Genomic DNA, 18783 nt, shown 5'->3' on the forward strand with positions numbered 1-18783 from the left:
TAGTACTATATTTAGATGACCGAATTACATAACAATGATAACGAACATGTGTTTTGTTTATCACTCATCCACTAGTGATAATATCCGAAAAGAGTAGGGGCATCCTCGCCAGGAGAAAATATATTTGAAATTATGTATTACATGGAAACAACTAAACAAGCGACTTGACGACGTGGTGATGTACTGATGTGGGGGCACCTAACTACTGATAATGAGTAATGACGTCTGGCGGTCCGTGTGGAATTACCTGAATAAATTCTGAACGTTATGTTATGACATGGCTCTAAACTATATTGTTATTTGTTAGATAAAATTATATAAGCTGCTGACTAAAGACGACGCCACATATCAGGTACATAAAAATTAACTCGAATTTTTAAATACAACACATTCGTTATTTATATTGTATGGTGTTCAGCGTTAAAAAGTGTATATGAGTGTTTCTACCAAAAATGATTTCAAAAACGCTTTTAGTTACTTTTCCTATTCTTGTAGTCTTGTGTCATAAATCGTCTGCACAATATGCACCAGCACCGCCAGGTGTCAATCCGCAACTGTATCAACAACAGCAACAGCAAGTAAATTAATGAATAAAATACTTACAAGTAAATGCATTGTACATCATATATTGTTTGACTAATTGTTTTCTTCCAGGTACCTATTCAACATTTACCTCCACAACAAAATGTTCCTCAACAATTACCTTACCAACAGCAACCGCCGCCGCCACCACAGCAGCAGCAGCATCAGCAACATCAACAACAGCAGCAACAACAACCACCGGTATATAGTTTACAGAATGAAATATTTAAATTAATCATAGTGAATAAAATTGTTTTTCATACAATTCATTTGTAATGTTATTACATAAATGAAATCCAGTGTCATATAATTGTATGTTTAAGTAGGGCAAATAACATTCTTACTTTTTATAAATTTATAAATTGTCTGTATGACTGTATAAGGAATAATTCTTTTATATACATGATAAACTTTTTTTCATAATTTGTTATGATACTTAATAATATTTTAGAGTCATGGCCACGGTTCCCAAGGACATCATCCTCATACACAACAAGTGTTACATAATCCAAACTTAGCAGAAGAAAGCGAGTAAATATAATTTTAAATATTTTACAAATAGTAAACTGTTTATGTACTTATGATATATTTTTTTTCACCATATTACTTTATTTTATTGTTATTTTAGGCACATAAAAAAACATTTGGATCTACCAACATTAGACACAAGCAAAATGTCTGAACAAGAATTACAATTTCACTATTTCAAAATGCATGATGCAGATAACAATAATAAATTAGATGGATGTGAACTTATCAAGTCACTTATACACTGGCATGGTAATTACTAATTTATTTAGAGTATTGAAAATGGTGATTTTAAGTCTTTGCCTGACACACACGAAACAGGAATTTAGATGTATTTTAGCATATTGATTGATCTACCAAAACATAAGAATTCTGGTTTGAATTTATTTTGAAATCTTCTTCAGATCAAAGTTTAATATTTCAATCTTCCGAGAAGTTAAAATCAAAAACTTATTTCATTCCTTTTATCTAAACTTAACTAAACTTCACATAAAATTTAAATGATAGTAAAAATACTATTCATTATTTATACTTAAATATTTTTATGAAAGTTATCTAAATTAAAGATTATGAATTCAAAATGTAGGTTACCATTTAAAAGTTTATAATGGTTTTTCAAACAAAAAGTGTTAAAAAATAAGTAAAACTTTTTAGATTAGACAGTGTTAGAAAATTTGGAATGTACTTAGTGTTCTTTCAATTAGTTAAATATTGAAATGTTTTAATTTTAGTTCAAGGTGGTCATGATCCCGCAGCGGGTGGAGCACCTCCCCAGGAAAAGATATTTACTGATGAAGAATTAATGCAGTTAATTGATCCTATATTAACTATGGATGATACAGATTTTGATGGTTTTATAGATTATCCAGAATTTGTTATTGCTCAAAACAAAGCAGGCAGTACTCAGAAACAATCGGCATAAAAAAATAAACAATATAATTACAAAAAATAAATATAAATAAAATTTTTTTTATTTGGAATTGAATATTACCTACTTAATTGTTTTTGTTTTTAAAAAGCCTAAAATAAGTAGGTTTTTTTTCAAATTATTTTTTAACAAAAACTAACGGTTAAAAACTACCAACTTTGTGAAAACTCATAAATATGTATTAAATTATTACTACTTACAAACAGAAATGTATTCAATTGAATATAAATATAATTAATTAAGTACAATTTAAAAAACTAGGAAACTAGGAAAGCTCAATATTTTACATATTTATAAAATTGAAAAAACAAATATTGAATGGTTCTTCTTGTATTCTATATTATCATAGTCATACTTATTTTTTTTTACAAATATATTTCTTATTTTTTTGATATTTGAGTTTACTCATTAACATTTCAACATTTTCTTCGACACATTCAGATGGTGGCTTATTAATCTTGCGTACAATTAAGTATAAACCAATCAGTGTTAAACCTATGAAAATGTAAAAAAATATGTTTAAATGATTCATTATTCAATATTTTATTATAAAAGTATTAATTTACCATTTAAAATACTTGGAAAAACAATAAAAAAATTTAAAGTAGTTGAACGGTAATGAATTGCTTCACTGAGATACAAAACAATGGATAAGACCATAGACATAGCACCAATGCTGACCATTCTACAAATTAAGAATACAAAATATTAAATTCTAAAAAATCTTTAAAAAAAATGATGTGCTCAATAGTGAATACAAAATAACCACTTTTTTAGTACTTACGGTTTATAGTGAATAAATAATGAGCAATGTATCAAACATAGAGCTTTAAGAAGTGAAAACATACCCAGCACTCTTGGTAAAGTTAATTCCTCTGTGAATAATTTAATTGAATAATTAGATTAATATTTCTCCTGTACTAAATTTTGATTTTAAAGCTATAATTATCAATATACTATAATACAATTACAAATGTACATAACTTCTGGAATAAGTATTTACTTATCTGAGCATTTTTAATGACCTCCTTGTGCTAATATTAGATAGTATAATACAAAACCACATTAACCAAAATCATTCAAAGAGGTGTCTGTTTTGATAGAATAATAAATTCCAACTGTTCAATTGTTTTCCATGTATATTTAATATTTTTAATTTGTGCTATTTGCCTATTTTAGCATTTATTAATATGAAAATATTTTTCCTATTGAATCAGTTAACTTCACATATTCTCATTTAGTTTTTGTAAATAATAACAATTATTAGATAATTTCTGACTTAATAATTTATCATCAGTACTAGTTAAACTTAATAATTAAAATTTAGAGCAGAAATAACTTAATGAAAATTTGGTTATAGCTTAAAATATTTCTAAATCATTATTCAATGCCTATTACAATTTATATTTTAATGTTTAAGATCTAAACCATCGTTAAATAACACAGAAACAGAAATAACATCCTAGTAATACTACCATAGGCGCAAATAGTATTTGGGATTAGGGGTGGGGGCGCAAGCCTTACTTTGATAATATTGAATAAGCTCTAAACAGAATGTAGGAAATGTTTGGGAGGGCTTAGTCCCTAAAGCCCCCCCCCCCTAGTTGCGCCTATGCTAACTACAATACCAAACCTTTTATTTAGTTTGCTCAATAAAAACTTAATAACAATTATTTGGGTTATAAAAATACCCAAATTTCAAATAACATCGCTAGTTAAAGAATTAGTTGACCCGTTTATCAGATGTAAAAACTATTGTAGGTACCGTGTATAAAGTGTTCATCTGCCTGTAAATTGGTCTGCGTTCCAATGATACATTTGTTTTCAAAAAACGATCGAAACGTTACGCCGAGGTCCATGAAAGCCACAAATGCCAACCACCCCCGGAAAGTGTAAAGGATTTTGTCTTCCACCATGATTCACAGTTAAGCTACAACAATGACACATTAACACAATCGCTACACACTAGTGTAAATAATATTCTAGACTTTTGATTCAAACAATAGTAACAGTCCCATACTGTGTACTTGTGACTAACACTATTGGTTCGATCTATCGTCATCAAATACAAAACATACTACAATATTGGCATCTACAGTGCCGGATTAAACCATTTGTTGGTTAGGCCTTAAGGATTTCGAGGCACTGTAGCAAAGCAGTCAAATTTGAAAAGTACAAATGTCTACAATATATTATTTGTGTATTGTACCATCTCTAATTTTGTTTTATTTCATGTCGGGACATCAATTAATGTCTTAGGTTGTAGCCTGTAGGCACTGTGCTTAATGGTTAATCCGGCCCCGAGCGACCTATTTTTTTTATACGTCTAAATACTGTTTGTTGTTTTTTTTGTAACATCGTCAAAGTATTGACTACTACGACACTACGTGATTAATATTGTTAAACATCGTACTATACCTAGCGCGCACCCAAACACACGGCACAAGCCGACACTCGACAGTCTACACGATGGATTATTTTCCTAAAATATGTTAATTTATGTTTTGTTATTTGATTTTCGGGACGGTCGTCATCACTCTTTGCCGCTGGGCGTTGATAATAATTTGCTCGTCGCCGTTGGACGAAAACAAACAAAATAATTTATATACAGTGGCGAGTCGTTAGTCAGCCGCGTTTAGCGTCATCGTGCCGAAACGTGAAGCGTACGACATGATAATATATTATTGTGATGTGTGATATTTAGCAGACGAATGACGATGTCTGGAATTCGGAACCAGAGAATTTAGGGCTGCAACCGCACAACACCAAGACCAGCAGCCGCCAGCCAGTCACACCGACAGTGAACCGATTGGCGTTTGGAATTTATATTTTAAAACAAAAACAGAATAAATTATAATGAATATTATAGTCGAATGTGCGATGGGTGGTAGTATAAATAGAACGGATTACAGATTATGTATATTGAATGTGTAGTCATCAACTACTCAGAAATACTAGAAACAATAAAATTATTGTCTGAGATATGTTTATTGTTTACTTTACCGGGTTAAAGGTAAATTCGTAGATTTCGGCTTATCAGTAATTACTTATCACGGTCACTGTTTGTTACTACTGTTTGATTCAAACCATAGAAAAAAATCAGAAAATGACCTCTCTAAAGTACCATCATGATCCAATTTGCTAAAATATAAGGTACTATTATGTTGAAATCGAAGCACTCCTTCTGGAAGAAATTTTGTATACAGGAATAGGATATATATAAAAAAAAATAAACACCATTATAAAAACAATAGCTTCCTCACTCCGCTCAGAATCTAAAATAGTAGATAAGAAAATCCATTTTATATATATGACATTGTCGACGTGCACCGAGTCGGCGGCAGTCAGCAATGGAGATGTTGGTATTGTGTTTTAATGTTTTTCTAACTTTTCATAATAACTTCTAAATTCATGAAATAATTACAATTTAAACATGAATAAATAAATTATTTCAGACTATTTTTTTAATAAATCTTTAATAATTAGAAATCAAAATTAACCGAAATTAACCGGTATTTTTCAAAACCGGTATTAACCGGTTCTAGAACCCTTATATTTTTTTAGACAACCGAAACAAAATCGGAACCCTTAGACAAATTAATTTAATAACCAGAACCGGAACTGGAACCGAAACACCCAACAGGTTCCAGTCTCTGCCTTTATGTAGAAAAAATTATTTTTGTTAGTTATTTTTAAATATAGTAGTAGGTTACAAATAAATAATGATAATAATTACATATAAGTCTTTATGTTATACTTGTAAAGAAATATTAAAAAATATATAAGTTGTATAAAATACTAAAATGTATAAATGAATACGTAATATTTATAAAAATAATTTTTGTTGTCAATAAAATATAGAAAACTATGATAATAATTACAATTCCTGTTATAATTCATTTTTTTTACTCACTTTTGATAGCACTTACATTAGGTTAGGTTGCTGGTTCACTACTTTTTAAAGTAGTTATTTGAAACCAACTTAACAAAATGATTGTGTATTATATTAAACTTTTTTTTGGTCGAAAAGTGAATCGGCCGAAAAGGAAAGGGTTCGTTTTTGGTCGTATTAAGATGTATTAATGTCCGCACGCAACTAACTGACTGTATACGATCAAATGTCTATTTTGATTGATATACGGCACCCACAATTTCGTTATGAAATCTTTTTTCGTTGTTGGTAAAGTATAGTGTTATACTCAATAGTCAAATTATTATAACGTATATTTGTACACGGATGATTAATAATAAGAAATTCATCAATAATATCACAATTTTTTTTTTTGGTCCTGGGGGGGAATTGATCCCGACCCCCCCCTCAAATGTACGCCACTGAGCGTTTGAAATTCATATTTTTACAACATTTGATATTCACTCGATTTCTTACGTAACGATTTTCTTATTTTATTGTAATTAAAAAACGAATGACTGTAGATACTTAAAAATTTCACTGAATGTTTATATTAGAATTTTCTATACACGATAAAAATTTGAAAATAACTAGACTCTTTTTGAGCTGCTTACGGACATTGTCATTTATCAATTTTTTTAATTTCTTTCCTATAAATATCAATAAAATTGTATTTGTTTGGTAAAAATGCGTGAAAATTTAATGCAAGGCTCCTGATATATTGTTACAATAGCAATTGTAAAATATTAAAAATACATAGGCACATATTCTTTTTATAAGCATTTGAAGTTGAAATTTTGACAAAAATTATCAGATTTAAAATTGAATAATTATTTTGTAGTTAAAAATTTATAAAATGTTCAACTTTTATATCTAAGGATTGAAAATTTAAAACAAAATTTCACGTAAATATTTAATTCTGTTACCAAAAATTCTAAGAAATACATAAGCACAGTTTATTTTTATAGTCATTTTAAGTTCAAATTTGGACGAAATTACATATTAAAAAACCTGGAATAACTATTTTAGTTATTTTGTTGTGATTGTAATGATTGTATAATATTATTTGTGGGTACTTGAAACTTCTAAAGTATACTATTATATATCTATGATAGTACCACGGTTTGTTGTTGATGTATAACGCGTTACCTGATGGATATTGTGATATGATTAATTTGGAATTTATTATTAATACCTATTATAGGTCAATTTTTTTTTAATACTATAGATAAGTATACCTATAATAGGTATGTCTAATACCTAGACTGACAAACCGTCTGCACTCAGAATCGTTTTTCTTATACAGTGATATTATATCATTGAATTTAAATTTAATACTATCCATTATACAGTGACCCACTTGTAACCTACTGTACAGCAGAGCGACATCCACTTACCCACCTTTTTTCTTTTGTTTTTCACGGCGCTTTTGAAAACTACTGGAAAATTTTCCCCTCAAAACTTTTGACCCCCCAAAGTACCAACTAGATTCACTTTTCTGTCAGAAAAGATACTGTTGAAGAAAATCCAAGCACTTTTACTATCCTAAATGGTAGGGATCGAAACCGTTTCAAATTTTATTTATTAACTATTATAAGGGCCGAGTCTAAAGCCTTGAAATATGGCTACTTTGTATAATTAGTGTACAATATACGATATAATAAATTTACGTTCAGCAGAACTAATGTCGTGTTATTAACTCGAATATTTCGTACCTAGTTTAGGTGCCTCATGCCTACTTTTGTATTCGACATATAATATTATGTTGTCATATTATGGTTGAGATCATTTTTCGATTACATTTATATTTAATTGTATATTACAATAACATCACACTATATTATTTGTATGTGCAATTTTGAATCATAAGTTTAGTAATAATATATATATTAATATTTCGTAATACTCAGTAATTGCATCGGGATTTTTATCAATAAATCCGAACATAATAATTTCTTCGTATAAAAATACTAGAATTACAAATAATATAATTAACTTTATGAAATTCATGGGTTTTGATACTTTTGAAAACGGTTTTTAAGGGACCTAGGTTTCGGTTACGGTTTTTTAAAGCTTTTGGATCCGGTTCCAGTTCCGGTGTTCAGAAATGAGAAAACCGCGGTTTTAACCAGATTTTTAGAAAACCGGTTAAACCGGTTTAGATCCCTGCTAAAAGGTGATGACAGACACAAAAAAAAAAATATAAAAAATTTAAAAAAAAACCACACATCAATGTAAAATCAATACATTCATCGGAACACTCAGAATCTAAAAATAATAAATTCATTTTATTTAATTAACTCAATAAATTAAAAAATAAAAACCATATGAAAATAATATAATAAATTTATTGTTTTCAAAACATTAATTAGCTTGGCGGGCCAACAAAAAACCCATGGCGGGCCGGAATTGACTCGCGGGCTGTAGATTGGAGACCCCTGGTCTATGCTCATACCACAGAATAGATGAAATAGATTTAATTTATTCTGTGTTCATACCGCAAAACAATATGCTTATACCATTGCTCTGTACTGGTATATAGTTGATGTTGGTCACAGATACTGGGTAGAATCTGTCCGTGATATAAATTGGTTATGTGATATGCGTTATCATAAAAAAGACGCAAAAGACAGACATGTGACTACATTTAGTCGTGCGATAACTGCGATGTACCACTGACTGACGAGGGACGAGTGCAAAACTGCAAACTGCAAACTGCAAAACTGCAAACTGCACTGAACGAACCGATATTTCGTCAGACGGAAGTCATAGCAAGACGCAATCATGAAAGATAAAATATTTTTTGCCAAAAACAAAGCTTCGAAATGTCCTAACAATCGCCGCGGGAGACTCATTATTCGAAATCTTCCGTTTACAGTGAGTGTTCAAGATCCATCAAATTATTTCTGACTGTGACATTATAACGTTATATTTTTTATGAAATTATTGATGTATAATGACTGAGATATGTAACTGTTTTATACTGTTTATAGACAGATGAAGAGCAATTAAAAGAACATTTTTCTAAATTTGGTGAAATAAATGATATTAAGCTTCTACGAAAACCTGATGGAAAACTTATTGGTTGTGGTTTTGTACAATTTATTGTTAAACAAAATGCTGCTAAAGCAATTGCTCATACCAGTGGCAAAGACTTTGGTGGTAAGTTTATCATCTGTTATTAATATGTAATATTTATACCTAAAAGGTATTTGTATAACCAAAAAATGAGAAGTTAACAATACTTCAAATACTTGCAAAGCTTATAAAAGTTTTCTCTATGTTTGATTCATTAATTATACTTAATTTCATTCCTAATCTCATGTTTATCTATATGAATGTTTAAACTTGTATGGTGACTATTTTTCTTTTTGTTAATTAGTAATAATATAATATGTTGTAGGTACCTAAGTATTATTAATTACCTTAATTTTGTTAAATATTCAAAGGTCGATCTATTGTTGTTGATTGGGCTATACCAAAAAACAAGTATGAAACTATTCATACTACCAAAGAAAAAGAAGAAAATATCTCTGTTAAAGAAGAAAATATTGAAGAGGCTATTGTTGAAGATCAAGAAGAAATTAAAGAAGATTTATCTAATGATCAAGACAATATAGAAGAATCTTCCAAAACTGTTGAAGATTATCTTACTCTTGACACAATAAAAGATGAGGATGACAATTTAGTCGATTTTGAGACTACATATATTGAGTGAGTTATACAATTATATTGAATTATCAAGTACCTAACTCACAAATAATGAACACTTATAATTTTAGAAATGATGTCAAACAGAAAAGAGAAAATACTGATGACAACGAATCTGTAATTTCTACATCAAACAAAAAACGTTTTAAATCTCATGATGTTAAAGAAGGTTTAACAGTTTTTTTTAAGAATGTTTCATTTAGTGTTAACAATGATGAACTGAAGCGATTTGTTAAAGAACGATTTGGACCAATTTATTATGCACTTGTTTGCGTGGATCGCTTAACAGAACATTCTAAAGGAACAGCATTTGTAAAATTCAGGGTAAATGTTAGCATTAATTATAACTTTTTATAAGAACAATTTGGTCTTAATATATGTAAATGTGAAACAAGTAAATTATGCAAGGTTCGTAAAACATTATTTGTTATTTAAAAATGGTTTCAATGAATGCATTAGCTATAAACATTTAAATTGTAATAAAAATAGTATTAATATTTATTTGAATTTATTATTAGGATTCTAGCAGCGTAGAAGCTTGTATGTCTAGTTCTCCTGAAGAGCTAACTCTTAATGGATCTACTATGGAACCGCAAATGGCAATCGATAAAGAAGTTCTAGATAAAAATAAAGATGACAAAGTCACCCATAAAGATAACAGGAATTTGTATTTAATCAAAGAAGGAGGTATATATTTTTTATAAGCCTTGGTATATGCCTTTTTATATGCCTGGTTGCATGAACAATCACTAAATATTTAACAAATTAATAGTAAGCTAATGGTCTCTTAAACATGATTTAGTGGCCATTCAGGGCAGGGACACCTGAATGGAATGAGAAAATATTTTAACTTGAACTATTCAAATAAATAATCAAATATATAAATTTCTTCCATGTCTATTTATTTTCATGATTGTTTTGGCCATAATGGTGAAATTTTGAGAAACTGTTGCACTTTGGTACTGACAGAACAGTCATGAAAGTGGCAGGAATAATATTGTAGGGATTTTAATTTTACTAATGTTGACATCATAATAAATTAGAAAACAGTGATATGTGATAAAATAATATTATTAATTATTATTATTATATACTTTGAAAATTGTGGTTGAGCTTGAGTGGCTAAAATATTTTGTATTGTGATTAATAAATTAATGACCAATGTAGTTTTTAGTTATACAAAATAAGTTATGTTTTATTATCTATACTAATCATTCACATTTATCAGTGCTGGATTTAGAATTTTAAGGGCCAAGGGCAAAAAATATTGTGGACTCCTGGATCTATTCAACTTTTCTTCCTTATCCAGTATCCCCTTGACTTGTCTTCGCGCTTTAGGTAATTAGACATTTAAAAAAAATCACATCTTCATATTGACTATTTACAAATAAATAAAATATTTCTATTATGTGGAAACCATAATTTATTAAAATATTTTTAGTAATTTTTAAAATCTATCCTTTAAAATAAACCCAAAAGAGGTAATTTTGTGTGGGTACTTAAAAAAGCAGAGCCATTTGTCCATTATGGCTTCCTCTAAATCCAGCCCTGATCATTTATGTATAAAGATTTTATATAAATGTAGTGTGTGTTTGGGGTTGGGGAGCTAAGCTGCCTTCTTTTGCCGACACAAAAAGTTTTTTGCTCCTAGTAATCTAAATCTCTACGAGTGTCCTCGTGTGGCCCATGATTGGTCCATACAATTTTATTGAATTATTAAAACAATACGTTTTTCATGCAACCTAGCATTAGTATATCGGATGTAAACACATTGTTCTGTTGTACTACTGTCTAATAATGAAATTTAATACTTGGAATCATGTTCTAGTCATAATTGTCGGTACAGCAGCTGCAAATGGTGTATCTGTTCATGATATGAAGAAAAGACTTGAGTTGGAACAATGGAAATCTCAAGTTCTAAAAAATTTAAACATGTTTGTGGCTCGTAATCGACTTATTATCCACAACTTGCCAGCAAACATGGATAATAAAACCTTAAAAGATCTATTTACAAAATATACTCATCCCAATGCTGTATCGAAAGTGAGTAAAGATAGCGTTTATATCTATTTATACACCATAACTTTAAACTTATTAAAAATAATTTCCTTACTAAGGACCAACTTGAAACTTTATGCGAGTTCTACATTTTCAAGTTATAATTCTCATCAATTTTAATTTAGAGCTTAAATCAAGGGCTTAAATTTTGTTTTTTTGAGGGGATTTGATCCCGCCTATCTCATGCCAACTGTACCGTCTATCCATAACCTATAAACTATTGGACAGCGCTTAAAGAGAGAAGTCAAGGGTATGATTAGAGTTAGCAAAAAAAGAAACAAAGTAGTAAAATATATACAGTTCCTTATGTGAGCTCCTTCACTATTTTATGTTCTTTCTCAGTTATATAGCTATATGATCTCCTAGCATTGATAGCAGGGCGGAGTGGAATGCGGTATCCATTAGTTTATTGGTCTATACGTCTATAGACGTCATCAGATAAAACTTCTGAAAACATATTTGAATTTGTCATGAATAGAACGCAGATTTTTATGCAATTTCTTATTTTTTCTTTTTCACATTTTGAGGATTTTTGTCAGTAATCTTTACGAATTCTAATAGTTTGAAGCTAATGCCAATTTTGTTGTTGGAATATTACTGCATATTTAATGGTTATTGCATAATTCTATATATTTTGGCAAAATTCAAAATGTATTGAAGCAAAAATTTAAAAAAATATGAAATAATATTTTGTCAACCATAAAATATAACATACTACACACATGCAGACTGACGGCAACGACTGTTACGAGGCCGTTTCCCCCACTTTACAACATGATATATACTAATAGTATTACTATATAACATTGCCGGTCTTGATCGTGCAATGTCGAGTAGGTGTGGGATGCGCGGATTTGGACGCCATTTGGTCGGAACACAGATTACTTCTCTTGTGCACGGAGTAAAATAGGCTTTAATAATATTAAATTATAAATTACGAAATATTTTGCTTGTTATGTAGATACCAATAATTTTAATAATAAGTTATTTAATTTGTTTTTAACACGTTGACTGCCACCGGCCGCCGGCGGTCACACAATTATGCATCATCTGTACGCCAAGTATATTTTTCAGTGTCATTCCAAATTTGTATATTATACTACATATTTGAAAAAAAGTTTAAAAATATAAAAAAAATAAAAAAAATACATTTATTACATCAAAAAAATTTGTAATGATTCCCGCTACGCCATGGCACTTTTTTGGGTGCATTATTGTATCGCCATGGAAAAGTTAAGAATATAAAACCATATTCATTTATGGCCGCCGGCGGTCATGTGGCGTAGTAGTAATGATCAACTGTGGCCGCTGGCGGTCACAAAAACATACAATTTGAAATTTACAAATGACCGCCGGCGGCCACATGGCAGTCAACGTGTTAAGTTATTTTTGTGTGATACATTTATAAACTTAAATTGTGATTTTTTTATCATATAACACAATCTAAAGTTTTTCTTTGCATGTTTCTTGCGTATTTTCTAGATTTAGACTAAATATAATATATGTTCTATTTTAACACTTTTAGTGCATAAAAATATGTGCTCTAGTCATGAAGTTTTCTTGAAAACAACTTAACCACTTTTTTGATGGTGAAGTCATTTCCTTTCAAAAAAAAGATTTAAACTTTGAATATTAATAATTTTAAAATGTTAATAATATTGAAGTTGAAAAATTAATTTTAAAATGTAAGAAAGTCGTTTTCAAGTAAATTTGATGACAAATTCAAATATGTTTTCAGAAATTTTATTGGATAAATAGATTAGTTAATATGATTGGCAAAATATTGATACTTTTGAAAAAAATAAATGAGAAATAATTAATTTGTATTAGGCACACTCTAGTTTTTAAATTAACGGAGTGAAATGTGTTCTCCTGAGGATAAATTTGATATATTACGCATTTGTAAGATGAAAAAAATCAAATGGCTTGTGATATGCTTTATTGCGGTGACATATGTTCCTCAAACAATTTACAATTATAGGCTATTGACTGCCAATTAGAGGTCTCGATTACACGTGTAGTGAACTACGCGGGTACCTGTGTTTTTACGCAAGATGGGGTTAAAGCCCGTGTAATAAAAATACCCGTGTATACCCGTGTATTTAAATACCCGTGAGCTAAAATACTCATATATTTACAACTCAAATACAATTGTATTTAAGTACTTTGCAGTTCTGACTTAACGATTTCTCCACTTTCTGAACTCAATATAACAGTATATCATATTATATTGTGTTTTTCAAGCAAAACTTTTAGATGTTCATAACATACTTAAATAATAGGTAGGTAAGTAATCGAGGGCTATACAATTTTTATTATTAATAAATAACCAATTATTTGAATATACATAACGTAACATAAAGTATTTTTGAATTCTGAATTAATATGCAATATACACGGGTATTAAAAACACGGGCTTTAATATAATTTTTACCCGCGTGCCCGGGCTCCGTGTACCCGTGTATTCTATTACCCGTTCACAACCACGACCCCTACTGCCAATCTAATCGTGCTAAAAATGTAACCACCCATAAAAATCTAGTTTGGGACTAATTCCTTATCTGCATCACTCAAATTACGCACCTGGCTAAAATGTTTATTTCATATCGACATAAGGTTTTTACTGTTTTATTTAAATGTTGTCTAGTCTTTAAATGACAATATTTCAGAAACTTTTTCAATGTATTATTGTTAAATCTAGAAATAATATTGTTATATTATTCTATTTCAGGTTGTTGTTATGAGAAATTTAAAACAAGTTGATTCCAATGGAGTAGCAATTTCAAAGGAATATGCTTTTGTAACATTCAAGCAACACGAAGATGCTTTGAAGGCCCTCAGATCCATCAATAACAACCCAAAGATATTTAATTCGAATAAAGTAAGATTTTCAGGTATTATTTTATATTATTGTGTGGAGATTAATAATTGCTATTTTAACTATAGAGACCAATAGTAGCATTTTCTATTGAAAATAGGCTTGTTTTACAAGCTAGACAACGAAGAATAGACAAAAGTAAAACTAGCAATCCATTATTTAACAAACAGCAACCAAGTACTTCATCAACTGTTGAGAATACAAATAAAACATTTAATGCAGATAATAATAACAAAAATAGAAAATTTAATGCTGAAAATAATAACAAAAATAAAAAATTTAATGCAGAAAATAATAACAAAAACAGTAGAAGTACAGCATTATCGAGAAAAAAAATAGCAGAACTCCCCGAATATACCGGTATAACAGCTAAAGAGGTAATATAAAAAATAACATATTATTGGTAATAATTTCAACACAATATATTTAATCATAATAATTAATTATTTAATAATTTTCATTATATTAATTATATGTGTTACAAATGTAATTAGGGGCACATGGCAATTCGATCAAAGTACAAACTTAAGATTCAATCAGAAGCTCACCAGAAGAATGTCAAGACCAAGAAGAAAATCACCATGAAAAAGAAACGCGATTTAGCCATCAGAAACGAGAAGAAGAGAGAACCAAAAGTAAGCTCAATATATAATTTAGTACAACAAAAACTAGATATATTATAATTATTTTTTATTTTTCATATTTAAGGTGAAGAGCAAAAAGAAGAATACTAAAAATGATGCATCATTTTCAAAACTAGTTAACAAATATAAAAATAAAATTTCGGCTCCGGAAACATTGAAAAAATGGTATGAAGCATAATGAGAATTTAGTGTATTTTCTGTTGGATATTTGTATATTAATAAATTAATAAAGTTCTCTTTAAATGGAGTTTCATTCAATTTATTTATTATTGACATTATTGTAGTTATAACTTAGAGGTTCTCAAACTGGGTCACGGATATATTTTTGGTAGGTCGTGTAGTTTTTAAATATATTAAATACATTTTTTTAAATTAATATTATAAAATATTTAATATAAGAATATGAATTTCATGTGTATGTAAAATATTAATGATTAAAATCAAATTATTATTTTATATAAAAATCAAAATATTGTAAAAACCAATAAGAAGACACAGATAATGGTTTTATCTTTAAGTTTAATAAAATAACTCTATTTTTAAAGTTAACAAGAAAAAATAAGAATTGCTGAATGTAAATTTGTTATAATATCCATTTGTAAGATGGATACAACAAATGCAAGTATGAATTTCTCTTAAACATTTTACAATCCAAGATTGTATATTCTAATTGTTGTAAGATAATTGACTATTAGTTACTCACTAATAACTAAACTTATAACGCATTTAAAAACAGTTAGCTGTCTAATTCTGTTTGACTATCATCTATATTCTATAATGAGAAAATAACAAATATAAAGTAAATACACGTATATTTTGTTGAAAATAGAATATAACACACAATTATTTACAATAAAATTAGTATAAAATTATATTGTCTAAAATCTTAAGGCTGTTATAAAATATAAAAATTCAAATACATTAATAGTAAATATTAAAATAAATATTTATATATAATAAATCACATAGTAACACTTTGGACGGAACATACTTAAAAATTAAACTTGTTAAAAGTGAACAATAAGTATATGGGGTACTGGAGTGTACCGTGTACTTATTTAAGCGTTGATATCAGATAAAAGTTGCTGAAATGTCTGCTTCGCATAGTATCTATGACAGAAAAAAAAAAGATACTAATAGTTTCACTTTATATCAAAGAAAATATAAATAATAGAAAAACAAATAAAGAAACTACAGACTAATTAATGACATGATTTAATAAAATATATAGCTCCCTCATTGAAGCAATTATCTTCCTTACTGTTTTTTTTATTTTTTAATGATAATATAGATTCCATTTTTAGTCACAGTAAATGTAATAATTCTATATATGTGGATGATTTATCTATATTCGGTAATTTGTGATTATGATGATACAACTGGATTGTAACTTGCATAGCCGCTATGCTGATATGAGGCTAATAATTTTTCACTCAACTTATATAAATGTCTGTATATACACCCAAATCAAATATAACTACATGATAAGCCAAAAAACTTAGCTTACACTAACTCTTCACTTAATTTTAAATTAGTTATTGACCTTATTGAACGAAAATATTTTGATATTTATTTCATCTATAAACTTATTAATGGTGGTGAATGGGGTTTTATTGGATTTTTTTTTTTTGGAGGGTAAGGTGATTGGGTACATTATGGTAACCAATAACATACAGCAAAAATTAAAATATTTACAGTCACATAATAATTATATGTACTATATATTATATTAAGGGGATAAAGAGGAGGTAGGTACTGAAATATATGCTGGGCATCAAGGTTTATAAATGTTCACCACACCATTGGTTATGTATGATGATTAATGATATTTAAATAATTATTTATTTATTTAACTATCAACTAGAACATACAAGTTATATTATAATTAAATTATGAGAATAAATTCAAATAACTTGTTAACAGTATAATCGTTATTGGTCAATAATTTAAACCATATTTACCTGATTGTCACCATATTATGTTTACTTGGATATGCTAAACATAATGTGATACCATTTGAATTTATAGCATAATAGTTATGATTTTTCCCCATACATGAGACTTCACTTCCATTAACATCATCTAAACATGATAAATATAATACTTATACATGACATTTTTAAATCATTATCAGTAATAATGAATGGAACACATTTGAAAAATCTTTTTATATAATAATTAAAACTAATACCGTTCATAAGACGTGATGCAATTTTATTGTAAAACTTTACAAGTCCACTTTGCACATCAGTATTTGAGTAATAATTTTGCATAAATTTGAACAAATTTGTGTTCACTATGATATATCTAAAATATAACAAATAAATGTCAACTCAATTTATATAATATGTTTTAAAATGGTCTTAAGATACTATTAATCAAAATATAAATATTTTATAATTATTAATTTACCCAGACGTTAATTCAAATTTAGCATAATTAGGTCGAAAATAATTGATAACTGTTCTAAAACTTTTGGCAGCACTAATTTCAATATCATCTAGATTTGGTGTAGGTCCACAAATAGCTGCTGTCCAAACACCCTGTACAATCATGCAACATACTAGTCTTAAAAGAACCTAGAAACAGAATTTATTGGATTATAGATTAATTACATTGCATTACATAAAAAACTTCATGTTAATATTAATATTAATTTAACTATTTTTGTCAATACAAGAAATCAATCCAATGAATTATTTTACAGTATATTGTTATAGTTGTTATATTAAGGGATTATTAGAAAATATAATTGTTTTATACTTTTTAGATGTCTAATACTTACTTTATGTTTTTAAGGTTTCCTTGAAAATAAGGGCTTTGTATATTAGGTAATACAGGCTTTACAACTTCCATAACAACTAACAACTAAATTAATTTACCTTAGTACTTGAATGAGGCAAGAAAATTGGAATATCAGCTGATGTAATTTGGTCATAACAATTAGCTAAAATAATTGTTATTAATAATTTTCTGTCGTTAATATGTAAATCCCACCAGTCCTTTGTTGCTGCACTTAATTTCTTATCCACAATAATCCAACAAAGATCACTACATATTGTTTCCGACCAATTGTTTAAACAATTCTGAAAATGTAGAAAAAATTTAATAGGGTTTAAGAATGTGCAATATGCCAATATGTCACAATTTAAAAAATTATTTTAAGTTAGTAGTTACATTTAGTGATTTATTATCCTTCATTGACTGTGTTTCAATCACATTTATTAGATGTGCTTCTATTGTTACTGATGTTAGGCTCTTCAATATATAATCAATAATAGGTAAACATGGCTAAACAATAATTAAACATAATATATCAAGCTATACAATCTGGTCTGCAGTTACCTATACTGCCCTACTAAGCCTAATTGCAGTATATGCCATTTTTAAAGTTTTGAGAAAAATAGCTTTTTCTAAATTTGCTTTGTACTATTTATATATTGTATTGAATTAAACTAAAAATGAAATGAGACTTAGTTTTTTATTTAGAATCTAAAAAAATATATTTTGTAACTCTAAACTGTCTAGAACTGACTTAAATGGA

The 18783-nt window shown here is 28.4% G+C and overlaps 4 protein-coding genes across 6 annotated transcripts in view; 2 read left to right on the top strand and 2 right to left on the bottom strand.

The window, feature by feature from the left end:
- The first annotated feature begins 239 nt into the window (after positions 1-239).
- LOC100165399 (CG17271-like) lies at positions 240-2430 on the top strand. The gene is made up of 5 exons (NM_001162188.1): positions 240-578; positions 655-783; positions 1034-1113; positions 1211-1362; positions 1842-2430. Exons 1-5 carry the CDS (start codon positions 453-455, stop codon positions 2030-2032), a joined length of 678 nt encoding a protein of 225 aa, NP_001155660.1. The 5' UTR covers positions 240-452; the 3' UTR covers positions 2033-2430.
- On the bottom strand, positions 2353-5147 carry LOC100572430. Of its 3 annotated transcripts, none has more exons than XM_008187657.3 (5): positions 5042-5147; positions 3804-3968; positions 2823-2913; positions 2605-2723; positions 2353-2533 (listed from the first exon to the last, which is right to left on the bottom strand). In XM_008187657.3, the coding sequence occupies exons 2-5, from the start codon at positions 3952-3954 to the stop codon at positions 2394-2396; spliced, it is 501 nt and encodes a 166-aa protein (XP_008185879.1). In that variant the 5' UTR covers positions 3955-3968; positions 5042-5147; the 3' UTR covers positions 2353-2393. The 3 variants fall into 3 exon arrangements, with proteins under 3 accessions (XP_008185879.1, XP_016662216.1, XP_003246416.1); XM_016806727.2 differs by lacking the exon at positions 5042-5147 and adding an exon at positions 4994-5015; XM_003246368.3 differs by lacking the exon at positions 5042-5147 and adding an exon at positions 4457-4987.
- Positions 5148-8576: 3429 nt separating this feature from the next.
- Positions 8577-15497, top strand: LOC100166774 (RNA-binding protein 28). Its single transcript, XM_001951651.5, has 10 exons — positions 8577-8825; positions 8942-9110; positions 9398-9662; positions 9731-9983; positions 10178-10346; positions 11488-11702; positions 14449-14598; positions 14664-14972; positions 15090-15230; positions 15304-15497. The coding sequence occupies exons 1-10, from the start codon at positions 8733-8735 to the stop codon at positions 15415-15417; spliced, it is 1878 nt and encodes a 625-aa protein (XP_001951686.1). The 5' UTR covers positions 8577-8732; the 3' UTR covers positions 15418-15497.
- Positions 15498-16200: 703 nt separating this feature from the next.
- LOC100164755 (protein fuzzy) overlaps positions 16201-18783 on the bottom strand; it is a 5125-nt gene continuing 2542 nt past the window's right edge. Inside the window, exons 4-9 of the mRNA XM_001951674.5 lie at positions 18417-18530; positions 18122-18325; positions 17652-17818; positions 17431-17546; positions 17201-17321; positions 16201-16349 (exon numbers count right to left, since the gene is read on the bottom strand). Coding sequence (XP_001951709.2) covers positions 16298-16349; positions 17201-17321; positions 17431-17546; positions 17652-17818; positions 18122-18325; positions 18417-18530 — 774 coding nt within the window. The 3' untranslated portion in view covers positions 16201-16297. The remainder of the gene's footprint in view (positions 16350-17200; positions 17322-17430; positions 17547-17651; positions 17819-18121; positions 18326-18416; positions 18531-18783) is intronic.

The sequence above is a fragment of the Acyrthosiphon pisum genome, chromosome A1, assembly GCF_005508785.2.
Source record: "Acyrthosiphon pisum isolate AL4f chromosome A1, pea_aphid_22Mar2018_4r6ur, whole genome shotgun sequence".
NCBI lineage: Eukaryota > Metazoa > Arthropoda > Insecta > Hemiptera > Aphididae > Acyrthosiphon > Acyrthosiphon pisum.

Coding starts and splice junctions, on each gene's coding strand:
- LOC100165399 (NM_001162188.1), top strand. CDS start 453: ATGATTTCAAAAACGCTTTTAGTTACTTTTCCTATTCTTGTAGTCTTG. Junction 784..1,033: donor AGCAGCAACAACAACCACCG/GTATATAGTTTA, acceptor ATAATATTTTAG/AGTCATGGCCACGGTTCCCA. Junction 1,114..1,210: donor AACTTAGCAGAAGAAAGCGA/GTAAATATAATT, acceptor TTGTTATTTTAG/GCACATAAAAAAACATTTGG.
- LOC100572430 (XM_008187657.3), bottom strand. CDS start 3,954: ATGGTGGAAGACAAAATCCTTTACACTTTCCGGGGGTGGTTGGCATTT. Junction 2,914..3,803: donor AGATGAACACTTTATACACG/GTACCTACAATA, acceptor AATTATTCACAG/AGGAATTAACTTTACCAAGA. Junction 2,534..2,604: donor TTTTCCAAGTATTTTAAATG/GTAAATTAATAC, acceptor ACATTTTCATAG/GTTTAACACTGATTGGTTTA.
- LOC100166774 (XM_001951651.5), top strand. CDS start 8,733: ATGAAAGATAAAATATTTTTTGCCAAAAACAAAGCTTCGAAATGTCCT. Junction 9,663..9,730: donor TTTGAGACTACATATATTGA/GTGAGTTATACA, acceptor TTATAATTTTAG/AAATGATGTCAAACAGAAAA. Junction 10,347..11,487: donor GTATTTAATCAAAGAAGGAG/GTATATATTTTT, acceptor ATCATGTTCTAG/TCATAATTGTCGGTACAGCA.